We start from the raw sequence: 16,517 nt of genomic DNA on the forward strand, positions 1-16,517 counted from the left end.
CTTTTCAGGGGCTACATGTGCAGATGAACATGGGGGAAGGTTGAGAAGGATATGGGAGGAGATGAAGAGGGGAGAGGGAGAGAGGGGGCAGAAGGGCACGGGTAGGGAGAGAGTGGACAGGAAGAGATGTAAATACAGAGAGGGATGTGGAGGAAGAGATTGAGAGATAGAGAGGGGATAGAGGAGATGTGGTAGAGGATCAGATGGACAGAGAGAGGGACAGAGGAGATGGACAGTAGTTGGGCAAGCTAGGGATGGACTCAGAGAGGGTGAGAAGGAGATGGACAGAGAGAGGGGTTGAGAAGGAAATGCAAGAGGCAGGTGGAAAAGTGTAGAAGGGTAAAGGGCAGGCAAAACACCTAGAGAGATAATGGGACAGTGGAAAAGGAAGATGAGGAGGAGGCAGTGGACAGATAGGGGAGAGAGAATAGGTGCACAGAGTATTAGCACTGTGGGGCTCATAACCTCCTAGTTCCAAGACAAATGGAGCTACAGGCAAAAATGTATTTTTTCCAGTCCCTGGCGTGCAGGCATATAGGCTGCCCTGTACAACATGTGGATTGTGTTTAAGTAGTATCAGCCTACCTTAACACCATGCTTTGCAGTGAAGCCTACACATCAGGTACAAGGAACAGTTTTAAGTCCCCAACGCGTAGGCTGCCATGCACCAGCGTCATGTTGTGGGGGTATCGTATAGGCCTGCTTTATCGACCTCCTTTTCAAGAGCTGCATGTGCAGATGTGCATGTGAGCAGAGAGGTATGTTTGACGAGATGGATAATGAGACAGGGATAATATCAGATAGACAGAGGAAAGGGGGAGGAGGAGATGGACAGAGGGGGTGTGGTGGCGATGGACAGAGGGCGAAGGAGATGGAGATGTACATTGAGAGGGGGAAATACAGGAGGCAGATCCAAGAGGCAAAGGGTTGATGGGCAGGTGGAAAAGGTAGAGGACTAGGAGGATATGGACAGAGGAAGGTGAGATGGTTATAGGCAGATGGATGAGGTTGTGGTTGGAGAGAGGGTCAGAGGAGATGGTGAGAGAGAGTAGGTAGGAGTAGATGGACATACAGAGTTGGATACGATGAGCAGAGATCTGGGAGGGAGGAAGAGGTTATGTCTGAAATATATGGGTTGAATGTGTATACTGTGAGGGGGGAGGGGGGCAAGGCTAAAATGGGTGGAGGGACAGTGAGGAAGAGTGAGCTTCCATTCTTTTGATGGTTCACTTTCCAGATGTCATAGTCTGTTTTAAGAGTGACTGGAGATAGGTGAAGAAATCTTTTACTGGAATGATACAGCAGTACAGCGAACAAAAAATAATATGAAATACTTTATTACAACAGTATTAATATTTTTAAGTAACAGTTTTACAGGATGTAGTTTATAACTACATATATTACACATAAATAGTGGAAATACAGGTACATTTGGTAGATAAATAGGAACTTGTTTATTTAAGTGTGTACACATTAATGACTTTTTAATTTCTTTATCGACGTAATCATTGCTGCCAGCTTACGTAACCTAGCATATAAAATAAAAAAGATGACTGATGCAACAGCAGCAATTAGACACAGCACATCGATAAGCCACAGCTGCCAGAAGTTGAAGTCAAGTGATGGGCTGCGCATGTGACGTGTCCCATTGTGGCGGAGCACGTACTCCAACCACCATATTGCTCGATCCAGTGATGGCGCTTGGTGCTCACGATAGATGACAGACAACTGCTGCATGTTTTCCTTGTAGCTGTGCACAGGGAGAACTGTTTTACTTTTATAGGACAAAAGCTTAGATTTGTATTGTCCTTGCAAGAACATTATTTGTATAATTCAGTGAACATTATTTACTTATCAGCAAATCTTTAGACTGAAATATGACACATTATTTATTGGAATTATAAGGGCAGCAATACTCCATAACTGAGTTGGTGTAAGTTGATCCCTGAGAGCTGCAGTGGGCTGGGTGTGGCAGCTTCATTTGCCCACCTCAGTCAATCACATAAAGCCATTTTGTAAATGTCTCTATGACAATGCCTCAGGTTTGTCACATTTCTTTAAATGGCTACTGTTTTCATTGCAAACATTTGCACTTCACAGTTGAAAGCTAACAACTGTCCAGCTAGCTGTCAGGGATCATCTTATGTCAACTCAACTATTGGATTTGTAACAAGAAGCTAAAATTAACACGCAGTGTTGCTTGCAAGTTACTTACTTATTTTATTTTGTGTATTTAACATGATTTGAGTAGGGCCATCAACCCCTCTGTCACATCAGACTAGCATTTCACACCTATAGTACTTTTAAGAAATAATGATTTAATGTGACAAATACTTTCAAAATTATTTTAATGTCTATAGCGACAAAGTAAGTAAGTATACTGACTATGATCAGTTAATATGGCAGTACTTGTACTACTGATGCCACTGCTACTGTCACTAATAGTGGTGGTGGTGGTGGTGGTGGTGATGATGATGATGATGATGATTATAGTAACAGAAATAATAATAATTAGAATAACAATAATGATACTGGCAGATATAAAAAGAATGTATAGGTGTACAAAAAGATATTTTTTGGTATAGCAAGTCCTGGGGAAAGGAAATTTAAGGAGATTGCACCAGTTAAGAATACTGGGAAATGAGGAAGATGTAACTGGAAAGAAGAATGTACAAGGGTAATGAGTGCATACAGAGATAAGGTAATCATTATTGTTGCCTTACTAAGTATGTTATTAACTGTCTTCTGAAGCTATGGTTGTTATTCAGTTCTCTAATATACTGTGGAAGGTTATTCCAGAGTCACATTCCTGCTACTGAAAAGGATTTCAAGAAAGTTCTGGAATGATGGAGTGGGACAGAAAGGATTTTACTCTGATGGGACTGGGTGTTTCTGCCATGTTTCTGTCATATTGTTCAGACAAGAGGAGAGATACGGGGGATAGTGTATGTTGATAAGACAGTTGAGAAGATAGAGGGTATGGAAATCTCTGCACATAGCCAAATAACTGTGCATATATTGGTGAAATGTGATCAAAGAGTCAAACACCACAGATATAACAAACACAGGCACTCATAATCCAGGTGCCGTGAGTTTTCCTAAGAAAGGTCTTGCAGGATAACATCACTGTAATCAATGATTGGAAATATAAGTGTTTGTACAATTTTATTTTTCAGGTCAAGAGGGAAGAGCTTCTTATATTTTTGTATGGCATGGAGTGATGCTGATGCCTTCTTGCACACTGCAGTTATGTGCTCGATCCAATTTGGATTTTTGTCTACACTGAAGAGCCAAAGAAACTGGTATATCTGCCTAATAACATGTAGGGCCCCTGTGAGCATGCAGAAGTACCACAGCATGATGTGACATGGATTCAACTAATGTCTGAAGTAGTGCTGGAGGAAATAGACACCATGAATCCTGCAGGGCTGTCCATAAATGCATAAGAGTAAGAGGGGGGCGGAGATCTTTTCTCAACATACATTGCAAGTCATCCCAGATATGCTCAATAATGTTCACATCAGGGGAGCTTTGTGGTCAGCTGAAGTGTTTAAACTTTGTAGAGTATTCATAGAGCCACTCTGTAGCAATTCTGGATGTGTGGGATGTTGCATTGTCCTGCTGGAATTGTCCACGTCTGTACAAATGCACAATGGACATGAATTGATGCAGGTGATCAGACAGGATGCTTACTTATGTGTTGCCTGTCAGAGTCATATCTAAATGTATCAGGAGTCCCATATTGCTCCAAGTGCACACGCCCCACAAATTACAGAGCCTCCACCAGCTTGAGCAGTTCTCTGCTGACATGGCTGACATGCAGGGTCCAAGGATTCAGGAGGTTTCCTCCATACCTGTACATGTCCATCCAGTCAATACAATTTGAAACAAGGCTTGTCCGACCAGGCAACATGTTTTCAATCATCAACAACCCAAAGCTGGTGTTGACGAGCCCAGGCAAGGTGTAAATCTTTGTATTATGCAGCCATCAAGGGTACACAAGTGGACCTTCAGCTCCAAAAGACCATTCAATGATGTTTCGTTGAATGGTTCACACACTAACACTTGTTGATGGCCCAGCATTAAAATCTGCAGCAGTTTGCGGAAGGGTTGCACTTCTGTCACATTGAACAATTCTTTTCAGTCATCATTGCCCCACTCTTGCAGGAACTTTTTCCGGCAATGTCATAAATTTGATGTTTTATTGGATTATTGATATTCACAGTACACTTATGAAAATGTTGTTCTGAAAAATCCCCACTTCATTGCTACCTAGGAGATGCTGTGTCCCATTGCTCATATGCCAACTATAAAATGACATTCAAACTCACTTAAATCTTGATAAACTGCCATTGTAGCAGTGGTAAGTGATCTAACAACTGCACTGCACACATGTTGTCTTATATAGGCATTGCTGACCTCAGTGCTGTATTCTACCTGTTTACATATCTCTGTATTTGAATACACATGCCTACACCAGTTTCTTTGGTGCTTCAGAGTACTATTACTACTATACTCTTTGCTGAAGGTGAGATGTTGATATTTATTGCATTTAGGGTTAAAGATGGTAGTGATTCCCAATAATTCGGGCTAATGAGCCTAGATTTACCAACCAGTACAACTTGGGTTTTGAACGAGTTGAGCTTGAACCCTATATCCTGCACCCATTTTGATGGCGAACACAGGTTGGTATTGAGATTCTCTATAGCTTTCTTCAGGGTTATTGGTTTTTCACTTAGATAACTAGAGATCACCAGTGTACATAAGGTATTTGCATTGGGGCAAAACTGATGAAACGTCATTGGCATTCAATGAAAAGGATATAGAACCTAATACCAAACCCTGAGGGACACCTGACACTACCTGCCTCCACTGTGACTGTATAGTGACAGACATGACACTTTGCTGGTCAGATGTCAGGTATGAGCAAAATCATTGCACTGCACTTGGTGAGCAATTTAAGCTGCTAAGTGTGGCACATAAAATATTGAAGTTGACAGTGTCAAAGACTTTGTGAAATTAAGAAACACATGATAGTCACCTCTTTTGCATCCTTGGCAAGATTCAAGTCATCTCTTATCTTTATTAAGGCACATGTTGTGCTGCAATGCTAACTGAAAGCTGATTGGTATTCATCTGTTAGTGTGTTCATAGTTAGGTAATGTGTTAGCTAGTCATGGACTATATATTTTAAGACCTTGAATAGTGCAAAAAGAGTGTAATTAGGTCAATAATCAGGGAGTGCTATGTCAATGTTCTTTATAGATAGTGGTTTAACTAGTCCCTGTTTCCAGTCCTCAGGGAAAATGCTTGCAGTTAAGAAGTGGTTGTAGATATCTGTTACAGTGGGCAGTTATGAGTCAATGAAAGCTTCATAATTTGGACTGTGATGCCATTGTGTCCAGTAGATGTTGATCTGATATACAAAATGGGTTTTTAGACGGTATTGCAAGTAACATGCTTTTCATAGAATTTTTCACGGTTTCTGTCATCTGTACCCATGAAATAATCAATGAGTCCCTGTTTTGTTTGTGGTTCTAGGTAAACTTATGTATGAACAATGTAATATACATGCCTTTGAACTTTCTTCCTTGTTCCTTTGTCCTTAGACTTTATTGTCTACCAGCATGTAATTCAGCACATCATTTGTTGTTGAGTCAACTGACATGCATGCTATTGAGAGTTATGTATTCTGGCCTCTTCATTTAATGGAAACAAAGAACTAAATATAAATATCTCGCCATATTCCTTATCCTCACTGAAACCTATACTTATATTCTAAGAACAGCTATTTGGGCAGGCAGGAGAGGGTGGGTAGTGTTTGATGATGACCCTCTAAGAAACTACTCAATAGTACAATTCAAAGACATTAAATTTTATGTTTAAGACATTAATTTAGTAGTTGGTCTTTCTAAATGCTACTGATTTATCAACACTGCTGAAAATATCTTACTCATTGTAAAAAAGGCACATGGTTGCAAACAAGTTACATACATTTCCAAATAAATGAAAATTTGTTGCTTTTACATAACAAACAGTTCAACCAGCAATGAAGTTATGGCCACCTTTTCTCTATATGAATACTGAGAAGTCACCAAATTTTATTGAAAAGTTCTTAAAGATTCAGAGTTTTTGCTTAAAGAAGTATAGCATACATCTGAAGTAGAAATGAAGCATTAAAGTAATGGACAAAAACAATGAGAATGTCATAAATAAAAGCAAAAGATTAAAGTTTAATGTTCTGTTAAGAGTGATTGATGTGGGAAACTTGTTGTTGCCTTTTCACAAGAAACACCCTAACATTCATCCAGATTGCATTAGAAAAACTATGGGAAACCCAAATTTGGCTGACCAAATGTAAGATCAGTGCTTTTACCAGCACCTCAGCTTGCTCAATTACTAGAGTAAAATACTTTTCAGTATGATGCTGCATCACACTGTGAACTAAAGTGACATACGAGTCAATGTTTAACCAGCTTTCAGTGGTCTTCTGAACATTGAAACAACTCTGATTTCCATATACGTGGTGTCTCAATTCATATGTTGTGTGGCAATCCATTAACCCTTCTAAGACATAATTGCTCTATTCAGAGAGCATCTGAGAAGTAATGAAAGGCATGGAGGGAACATACAGAAGGCTGTTACTTGTATTACATTGCAGATGATTGGCAACCAATAGAGAATTTTGCACTTGTCACCAGAAGCAATGTCTCCTACTGACAATCATTGGTCCAAAATGACTGTATCTCAAGGCTGTATGTTTATATGTTTTCACCATCTTTCTACTGGGCTACCTCCCTCAGTCAACTGAAGCGCTAGTTCTCCTGTTATCACATTCAGTTGCTCATAATCTGAATGTCACTTACATATGCTTTCCATTGTGTTGTTAAAAAATCTCAAATGGTGCAAAATTAACAGATTATTTGTTTCAGTAATCCATGGATGGCAGGGTTGTAGATAATTCTTGCTTTTTGGGTGCCAGTATGAAACAAAGATATTTTGGTGTGATTACATACTCAAAAGGGGAGAGGTCAGTTAGCAGTTTAACCATCTTTCTTAGCAGTACTAGCTTACAGCTGTGGCCAGATAGGTTACAGGCTTTCATGACCAGTGTCAAGTTGAATATAATCCTTTTAGGTATAATACCACTGCCTACTATAAGAATGAAATAAAGTAAAATTAAAACAACCATTTGATCAACTATTTATTTTATTCCATTTTCATGGCTTGATGCAGCATTACTCTCAAAAAGATTTTATTTATGGTGACACTCGCTGTTGCATCAATATACAGCATTATTCTAAATTAGTTACCTATAAATAACAGTATATAATTTTGAAACCACGGACTGATTGTTATCTCAGAACTCTTCAGACCTGGCATTGTGTTATCAGCTTTTTATCATATGCTTCCAGATGTCATGCCATTTGCTCATTATTTGGAAACAATGCGTGATTGCACTTACAATGGAGATGCATACTGGTAAGAATGGAGTATCATGAAGCTCTGCCTCAAGTAAGGACTATGAAAGCATGGTATGATCAGTTTGGGGATACAGTTTGTGCGCCCCTCGATAGAAAGGTCAATGTCACCCACAGGCAGCAAGCTCTTGCACATCTGGGGAGAAATTTTGTTGTTGTTGTTGTTGTTGTTGTTGTTATGATCTTCCGTCTTGAGACTGGTTTGATGCATCTCTCCATGCTACCCTATCCTGTGCAAGATTCTTCATCTCTGAGTACTACTGCAACCTACATCCTTCTTAATCTGCTTAGTGTATTCATCCATTGGTCTCCCTCTGCGATTTTTACCCTCGAATATTCCCTCCAATACTTAATTGGTGATCCTTTGATGCCTCAGAAGGTGTCCTTAGATTAGATTATATTAGATTAGATTAGTGCTTGTTCCATAGATCATGAATACGACACTTTGTAATGATGTGGAACGTGTCAGGTTAATAAAAGGTGTCTACACAAGATATTACATTACACAAAATATTACATGACACTTAATATTTTTAATTTTTTTTTTTTTTTTTTTTTTTTTTTTTTTTTTTTTTTTTTTTGTGGGAGTTGGGGAAACTACCCACTTATTATATCCAAAAATTCATCTAATGAGTAGAAGGAGTTGCCCTTAAGAAATTCTTTTAATTTCCTTTTAAATGCTATATGGCTATCTGTCAGACTTTTGATGCTATTAGGTAAGTGACCAAAGACTTTCGTGGCAGCATAGCTTACCCCCTTCTGAGCCAAAGTTAGATTTAACCTAGAGTAGTGAAGATCATCCTTTCTCCTAGTGTTGTAGCCATGTACACTGCTATTACTTTTGAATTCGTTCGGATTGTTAATAACAAATTTCATAAGTGATTATATATATTGTGAGGCTACAGTGAAGATCTCTAGCTCTTTAAATAAGTGTCTGCAGGATGATCTTGGATGAGCTCCAGCAAATATTCTGATTACACGCTTTTGTGCAATGAACACTCTTTTACTCAATGATGAGTTACCCCAGAATATGATGCCATAGGAAAGCAGAGAATGAAAATAGGCATGGTAAGCTAATGTACTCAGATGTATATTGCCAAAATTTGCAATGACCCTAATAGCATAAGTAGCTGAACTCAAACGTTTCAGCAGATCTCTTCTTATAGTCAAGTTGTGCCACGAATTCCTCTTCTCTCCAATTCTATTCAGTACCTCCTCATTAGTTATGTGATCTACCCATCTAATCTTGAGCATTTTTCTGTAGCACCACATTTTGAAAGCTTTTATTCTCTTCTTGTCCAAACTATTTATCATCCATGTTTCACTTCCATACATGGCTACACTCAATACAAATACTTTCAGAAAGAACTTCCTGACACTTAAATCTATACTCGATGTTAACAAATTTCTCTTCTTCAGAAATGCTTTCCTTGCCACAGCCAGTCTACATTTTATATCCTCTCTACTTCGACCATCATCAGTTATTTTGCTCCCCAAATAGCAAAACTCATCTACTACTTTAAGTGTTTTCTATTTCCTAATCTAATTGCCTCAGCATCACCTGATTTAATGCGACTACATTCCATTATCCTTGTTTTGTTTTCGTTGATTTTCATCTTATAGCCTCCTTTCAAGACAATGTCCATTCCATTCAACTGCTCTTCTAGGTCCTTTGCTGTCTCTGACAGATGATATATCTAATGTGTAACAAGAGGAAGCCCCATGGAGCATTTGTAGAAAGGAACTTGATGTTCTGTCAGTTTCAGAACAGAGGATAAATTACATCAAGTAAGTAAATCTCCTATCTTATTTAATCCTACTTTTAGATAAATAATTTTGAATATTGTGGATGCTGAATGATTTTGATAGACATCATAAGGAGTAAACCAAGTTTTTGGAAATGCTTAATATGAAAGATACCAGTCATATGAATGATAGATGGTAAGAAAATTTCAGTATAGTTTTGAAATGTAAATATCTTGAAAAGAAAAATAAGATGAATGCCACAAAATAAAAACAAAGGTAATGGAATGTGGTCGAATTAAATCAGGCAATACTGAGGGAATTAGATTTGGAAATGATACACTAAAAGCAATAGATGAGTTTCCTTCTGGGCAACAAAAAAAATGATGTTGGCCACAGTAGAGTGGATGTGAATATGCCAACTGCCAATACCAAAAAAAGCACATATGAAAAAGAGAAATGTGTTAACATATCAAATAAATTTAAGCATTAGTTGGAAGTATTTTGTGTGGGTATTTGACTGGAATGTAGTACTGTATAGAACTGAAAAGTGGATGATTTGTGGTTCAGATAAGAAGAGAATAGAAGTTTTTAAATGTGATGCCACAGAAGAATGATGACGGTTAGATGGGTAGATCAAGTACCTGTAACTAAAGAAAGGGGGTATTGAATAAAAGTATGGAAAAGAGAAATTTATGGCACAACTTGATTAAAAGGGGTGATTAGTTGATATGACACATCCTGAGATATAATGGAGGGAAATGTGATGGTTAAGAATTGTGGAGGGAAACCAAGGGATTAATACAATAACAAGATTCAAATTAGTGCAGGTTGCAGTAGTTACTCAGATATGAAGAGGCTTTCACAGGATAGAGTAGCGTGGAGAGTTGCATCAAACCAGTCTTTTGTCTGAAGACTACAACTACAATAATAATAACAACAGCAGCAACAAAGTATGGAAAACAAGATTTACAATGGGAAACCTCCATTACACTAAGTCAAGTAAACCAATGGAAATATAATAATAGTATCTACAAGAAAATAAAGAGAGAGAGAGGAATAAAACAGTAATGATAGCAAAGTATGCTTGCTTTGAACTGGCCTTGTGATTGGCAGTGCAGTAAGAGAGGATAAGAAAAATACTTTCATTGTACAAGATGAATTATTGATTATGCTCATGTTACTCATGGGGATGAAAGGAAGAGGAAAGTTTAAAACTAATCATGAAAAAAGGTTGTTGCAAATGATCCTATTGAATGAAAACACAGAAAGAAAGAAAAGTATCTGTTAATAATTAGAGTGATCAGTGCATACAGGATACCTCATACATACCTAGACTCTTCCAAAACAGTCTTGATTGCATGTAGCAGTGATTCCTTTGTGAGATATTTGACATCAAGACGTATGCCTATGCCTGAAGCAGCCATCTTAGCAACATTCAGGGGCTGGTCACCAAGGAAAGGGATACCTACTGTGGGCACACCAAAGTATGCTGCTTCATTCATGCTCTGTAGTCCTCCTTGCGTCACAAACACACGCACATTAGGGTGAGCTGTGAACAAATAAACTGTATTTTAGTATTAAACAGATTTAGCTATTTAGCCAGACCTCAGAGTATTATACTGGCTAGGGGAAGTCAAAGGTAACAGAATATTAGCAGAAAGTTACTGATATTTCATGTCTTAGGATTGGCCAGTTAACAGGTCATGAAGAAAAGGGAGTGAAGATCTTTTGAATTCATTAAAACGGTAGCAGCCTGTAGCACTGTCTGCACATTAAACTGTAATACTTTTACTTTATTTATACTGCCTGTAACATGATAGATGAATACTATTATTATTTGTTACAGTATTTAGGACAAGAAGGACCTGAAATATTAAACTAGCTGATAGTTCTTGAGTAATGGTGCCAAGAAGAGATAACAGTGGAAATGAAGTACAAACATTCCTGTATGACTGTATATGGGGTCAAACTGGTAACAGGCAACAAATATTCTTTTCTGATACACTCAGAAGAGTGATCTGCACCATGTCCTGAAATTGTGCAATTCTAGGGATTGTACTGATTGTGCAATATTGAATACCAAAAATAATACTTTTTATTATTCAATTCAAATGTTTCTAGGGAAAGATTTCTCACAGTTTTCAAAAGACTTAGTCCAGAGTAGAATGGAATAGAATAGAATGGAATAGAAGTTTATTGTCTCTTAACATACAATTTCAAGCCATTGGCTTAATGTACAGGAGACTTGTCAAAACACAAAAACTAGTTTACAATTTTCCTTATAATATCAGCAATATAGTATATGATACTGTATAATTAATTAATTAAGCAATTAATCATTTTTATTAAAAAGTAACAAATTTTTAAAAGTTAACAGTCCTAGTACTTGCTCTCTGTGAGCATACAAGCTGTGGCGGGAGATTAGAGTGGAAATTTCCTGCCGCAGAGCATGCGGCTGGTCCTTGCTACAGGCCTGTGGCAAGCGGCTAGCATTTATGCAACCTTGGAAAAACCCAAGCGCTTGGCAGGGGCATGTATGACCATGTTTTCGTGCTTGGAGGAATTTATATTCCAGAGAAAAATTGATAAAAACAGAAGTAAGAGTGACACGGAGGTGTGAGTTGACACTCATGGACAGAAAAATATGTAAAGCTAAATTATCTAGAAGCACCGCGAAAATATATAATAGTATAAATGTTATTGTTCTCTTAAAAATTGTAAATCTATGAAGGTTCAAAAGCTAATATTTCGGCAATGCTTTGGCCAACTAATATAAACAAAGTGTTTACAGATGCGGCTAGTACAGCTGCATCGAGCAATCATAGCAATCATAAATAAACAAATAAAAATACATACTTAATCACTCATATACCTCATTAAACTTTAGAATGATGCCACTAGTTTCGTCTCTTTGTTTATTACCAGTCTCTCTGTCGAATCGCATATTCTGACCATTGTTGTTGTTGTGGTCTTCAGTCCTGAGACTGGTTTGATGCAGCTCTCCATGCTACTCTATCCTGTGCAAGCTTCTTCATCTCCCAGTACCTACTGCAACCTACATCCTTCTGAATCTGCTTGGTGTATTCATCTCTTGGTCTCCCTCTACGATTTCTACCCTCCACGCTGCCCTCCAATACTAAATTGGTGATCCCTTGATGCCTCAGAACATGTCCTACCAACCGATCCCTTCTTCTAGTCAAGTTGTGCCACAAACTTCTCTTCTCCTCAATCCTATTCAACACCTCCTCATTAGTTATGTGAACTACCCATATAATCTTCTGCATTCTTTTGTAGCACCACATTTCGAAAGCTTCTATTCTCTTCTTGTCTAAACTGTTTATCATCCATGTTTCACTTCCATACATGGTTACACTCCATACAAATACTTTCAGAAACGACTTCCTAACACTTAAATCAATACTCGATGTTAACAAATTTCTGACAAATTCTGACCTCTCGTTCAAAACTGATACTTATTCAGCTAAATGAACAACACTGTTTTGTACGTATGTGTATAATGTGTACAAGGAATACTAAGGGTCAGATTATGGTGCCAATAAGCTTGGATAATTTTGGGGAAGATGAAGTTAGTCTTCCAAAGGGATTACTGATAGCCATGTTAGAGGTTATGGAAGAGGAAGAATATAGAGTATTATAGGATACAAGGTAGACTAGAGCAAATGGTCAACATATCTGCATTGTAAGAAAAAGTGAAGCATCTTAAGGGTAAAGATAGATCATTAATGGAATCAGTGTTATAATGATATAAGGATTTGTTCAATCCGCAAGGAATGTTACCTGCTACGCCAGCCATACAGCATATAATACTAACAGGCAATCATTCACCAACGTTTAGAAGACAGTATTCGGTACCTAAGCATTTACAACCTTTAGTAGAGCAATCTGTGGGTCAGCTGTTATCAGACAGGATAATAGAACACGGTGATGTTCATGGTTTGTGAGTATAGTAATTGTATTAAAAATGTCATGAGATGGAACAAAGAAATACTGGTTTTTCTGTTACTATATATTCGTAAATGAAAAAACAATAACAGATGTATACCCAGTCCCTAATATTACTGAATGTCGGAATATTTAGGTTAGTGAATGCTCTTTCCAATTCTAGATTTAAGAAGTTAATATCATCAAATTGAGGTATACACTGTCGACAGACATAAAACAGGATTTACCACATCTTCGGGTCACTACCACCATTATAGGATGCCTTTTGGATTGAAAAACATGCCAACTATGTTTCAACATTTATTATATGGAATCCTCAGAGGTTTAAAACCAAACAGATACATGGTCTATCTAGATGATATAACTGTATTCACAAAAGGCCTAAAAGGGCATGTTCAGCATTTGGAGATGGTATTTGGCAGGTCGAAAAGGCTTGACGTATGCTTTGTATTGAAAAGTGTCACTTTTCACAATCACAAGTGAACTGTGGGGGGCATATAATTAGCCAAGAGGGAGTAAAGACAGATCTGCACCTTACATCAGCAGTACATTGCTTTCCGGTCCCTCAGACAATTAAACAATTACAATCTTTCCTTGGATTTAACAAATTACCACAGAACATTCACGAAGGGGTTTTCTGAAGTGGCACAACCACTAAAAAAATTACTGTGAAAAGATGTTGTGTTTGGCTGGACACTTGAGTATCAGACAGCATTTCAAAATTTAAAAGATATATTAACATCAGATCCAGTTTTGAATTTTCCATATTTAACAAAAGATTTCTTATTGTTGTGTGATGCAAGTTGTACAGCTTTAGGAGCAGTTCTGGGCAAATCAGTGGTGGGGTAGAATTCCCATTTGCTTATGCATCTTGTCAGCTTAATAAGGCTGAGCAAAATTATTCTCCTACTGAAAAGGAGATGTTGATACTAATATACGATATTTCTTATTTTTTATGGTATCTATATGGACTTAAGTTCACAGTGATTACTGATCATAAGACTTTAAAATGGCTACTTGGGTTAAAAGATCCTTCAAGTCATCTTACAAGATGGGCTTTGAAACTAAGTGAATTTTAATATAATGTAATCCACAAACTGGGTGTTAAACATACAAATGCTGGCACACTTTGTAGGAATACTGCAAGTCTCTGGATTTGATCTGAAAGGTCTGAAGAGAGCAAAAGCAAATGATAGTGAGTATCAGGTATGTTGCAAACAGCCACAGCTTTTCATACAAGATGGGATATTGTGTAGATCAATCAAGTGTGGACCATATGGTGTAGTTCCAGCAGCTTTGTGGGCAGAAGTATTACTGCAAGTACGTGATCATTTGTTATCTGGTCAAGGAAATAAAAGGACAATGGCTAGAAGAGTAACAGAAAAGTTCTGGTGGAGGACAAGTTGTGCTGATTTTCGGCAGTATGTCAAGAACTGTATTCCACATGCACAACATATAGATTTATGCCATCAAAAGATACAATTAGAAAGAATAACTGAGTCTGATTACTTATTTAAAATGATAGGAGCCAATGTTTTGGAATCATTTCAAGGAGTCACTCAGGTAAAAAGTATGCATTAACAATTATTGAACACTTCTCTAGGTATTTAGTAATATCAGAACAGAATGTGAGGGGTACTGCAAGAGATTATTATGGACCAAGGGACAAATTTCATGTACGATCACTTTAAGCAATTGTGTCACTTACTGAAAGCTAAGAAATTATGTGCAAGTCCATTCCACCCACAGGCAAACGGCCACATGGAAAGAGTTCATAGGAATATATCAAAGATGCTAAGCTATTATGTGAATTCTCTACATCTAGACTGGGATGTGTTTTTAGATTTTGTGGTGAGTGCCCACAAGTCAAAAACTCACAAATGAACTGGATTGTCACCTTACTAAGCTGTGTATGGATACAAGATGCCATCTCCATTTGATGTGATTCAACAAGTTGCCTAGAAAGGAAGCCTAGAAAAAGGTAAAATGGACCAACACAAAAGTACTAGAACTTCAAGAGTGTGTGGGGTTAAGTAAGAGGAATTTACCATTGTATTGAATGGGTCAATGAATCTTACTTGAGAATGCTTACACTCTGAAGGGTAAGCCTAAAAAGTTTTTGAAGAAGTTTTAGGTCCTTACCAGATGGTCAAAGTAAAGTTACCTGTAAACGTAAATTTACAATTACCAGAATGAATTTCAGCAGTTCATATCAGTAGAATTAAACCTTTTCAAGGAGCCATAAAATTTATTAGAGGAGAGTGGTATGTTGCATGACAACCTTGTACAAGGCAGCAAAGAGTTAAAATTATCTAAGTCCCAGAGCAAAGCTACCTTGTTTACGTTATGGCAGCATTGAAACAAGGTAGGTGTGAAGAATAACATTTCACCACCAGGGGTGGCTCTTTTAGTGAGCCAGACATTGGACCTCAGCAGAAATGTAGAAGGCAGGGCAACTAGACAGGATCACATCACCTTCATTACATGTTGAAAGAAACGCTGCTGCTAATACAACAATGTATGCCAAGAGCTTTTACAAACCAGTCTTATACTACAACAAACTCTTTAAGCAAGCATGGCTGAGTGAGAACCACTGGCACCTTTGTAATAGTGAGATCTATGTTGTCATGACAAGGGATTCAGGTAAACATTATTCAGTACTTAGCTGCATAAAAACCCTAGCACTTTAACTTGTAAGGCAGTTTGTCAGACCGATTGATGGCCTAGTTATGTTTGTACTCCATTCCCTGATTTCAGTAAAGTGACATCTGACACAAGTCTGCTTTAGATTTCCTGCATGCTACTGAGGAATGACAGCTGCTGTGGGGAGAGATGGTTACCTGGCCTTAATCGCCAGTCACAGAGTTCAACACCACAGTCTGCCACTGTCAGAGATGGGTGGATATGGGGTCTTCCTATTCATCCTGGTTCAGGACACTAGCATTTGTGATACTTCAGTGGGTGGGCCAGGGCCTACCTAATCAGCAGGCCAGGATCATCTTATTACATGGCTACATGACAACCCTCATCATGGTTCAACAGATGATGAAGAATGACCAAGAGTGGGGTATAGAACAGAGGAGCTCCCAAAACAGCATGTGTTAAATTCAACACATGCATCTCCTTCTCACGGCTGCAGCATCATGATACGGTGAGTGCCAAAACCACCATGTGTGGCAACCATCCTAGCAGCAGATGGTGAGGAATGGGTGTACAGCATCGGCAACTTTGAGCGGACTTAAGGCTGCTTATGATGCAATACCTTGGTAGACATCGACAACCAGTGTCAACAGCTGGTTAAGACACAGCTTGTAACATAAGGAAATA

The 16,517-nt window shown here is 38.1% G+C and overlaps 1 protein-coding gene across 2 annotated transcripts in view; it reads right to left on the minus strand.

The window, feature by feature from the left end:
• Nucleotides 1-1,419: 1,419 nt before the first annotated feature.
• Nucleotides 1,420-16,517, minus strand: part of LOC126196113 (UDP-glucosyltransferase 2-like) — a 152,248-nt gene continuing 137,150 nt past the window's right edge. For both annotated transcript variants that reach the window (XM_049934542.1, XM_049934543.1), the window contains 2 exons: nucleotides 10,557-10,776; nucleotides 1,420-1,750 (listed from right to left, as the gene is read on the minus strand). In XM_049934542.1, coding sequence (XP_049790499.1) covers nucleotides 1,474-1,750; nucleotides 10,557-10,776 — 497 coding nt within the window. In that variant the 3' untranslated portion in view covers nucleotides 1,420-1,473. The remainder of the gene's footprint in view (nucleotides 1,751-10,556; nucleotides 10,777-16,517) is intronic.

This window comes from Schistocerca nitens, chromosome 1, assembly GCF_023898315.1.
Source record: "Schistocerca nitens isolate TAMUIC-IGC-003100 chromosome 1, iqSchNite1.1, whole genome shotgun sequence".
Lineage (NCBI taxonomy): Eukaryota > Metazoa > Arthropoda > Insecta > Orthoptera > Acrididae > Schistocerca > Schistocerca nitens.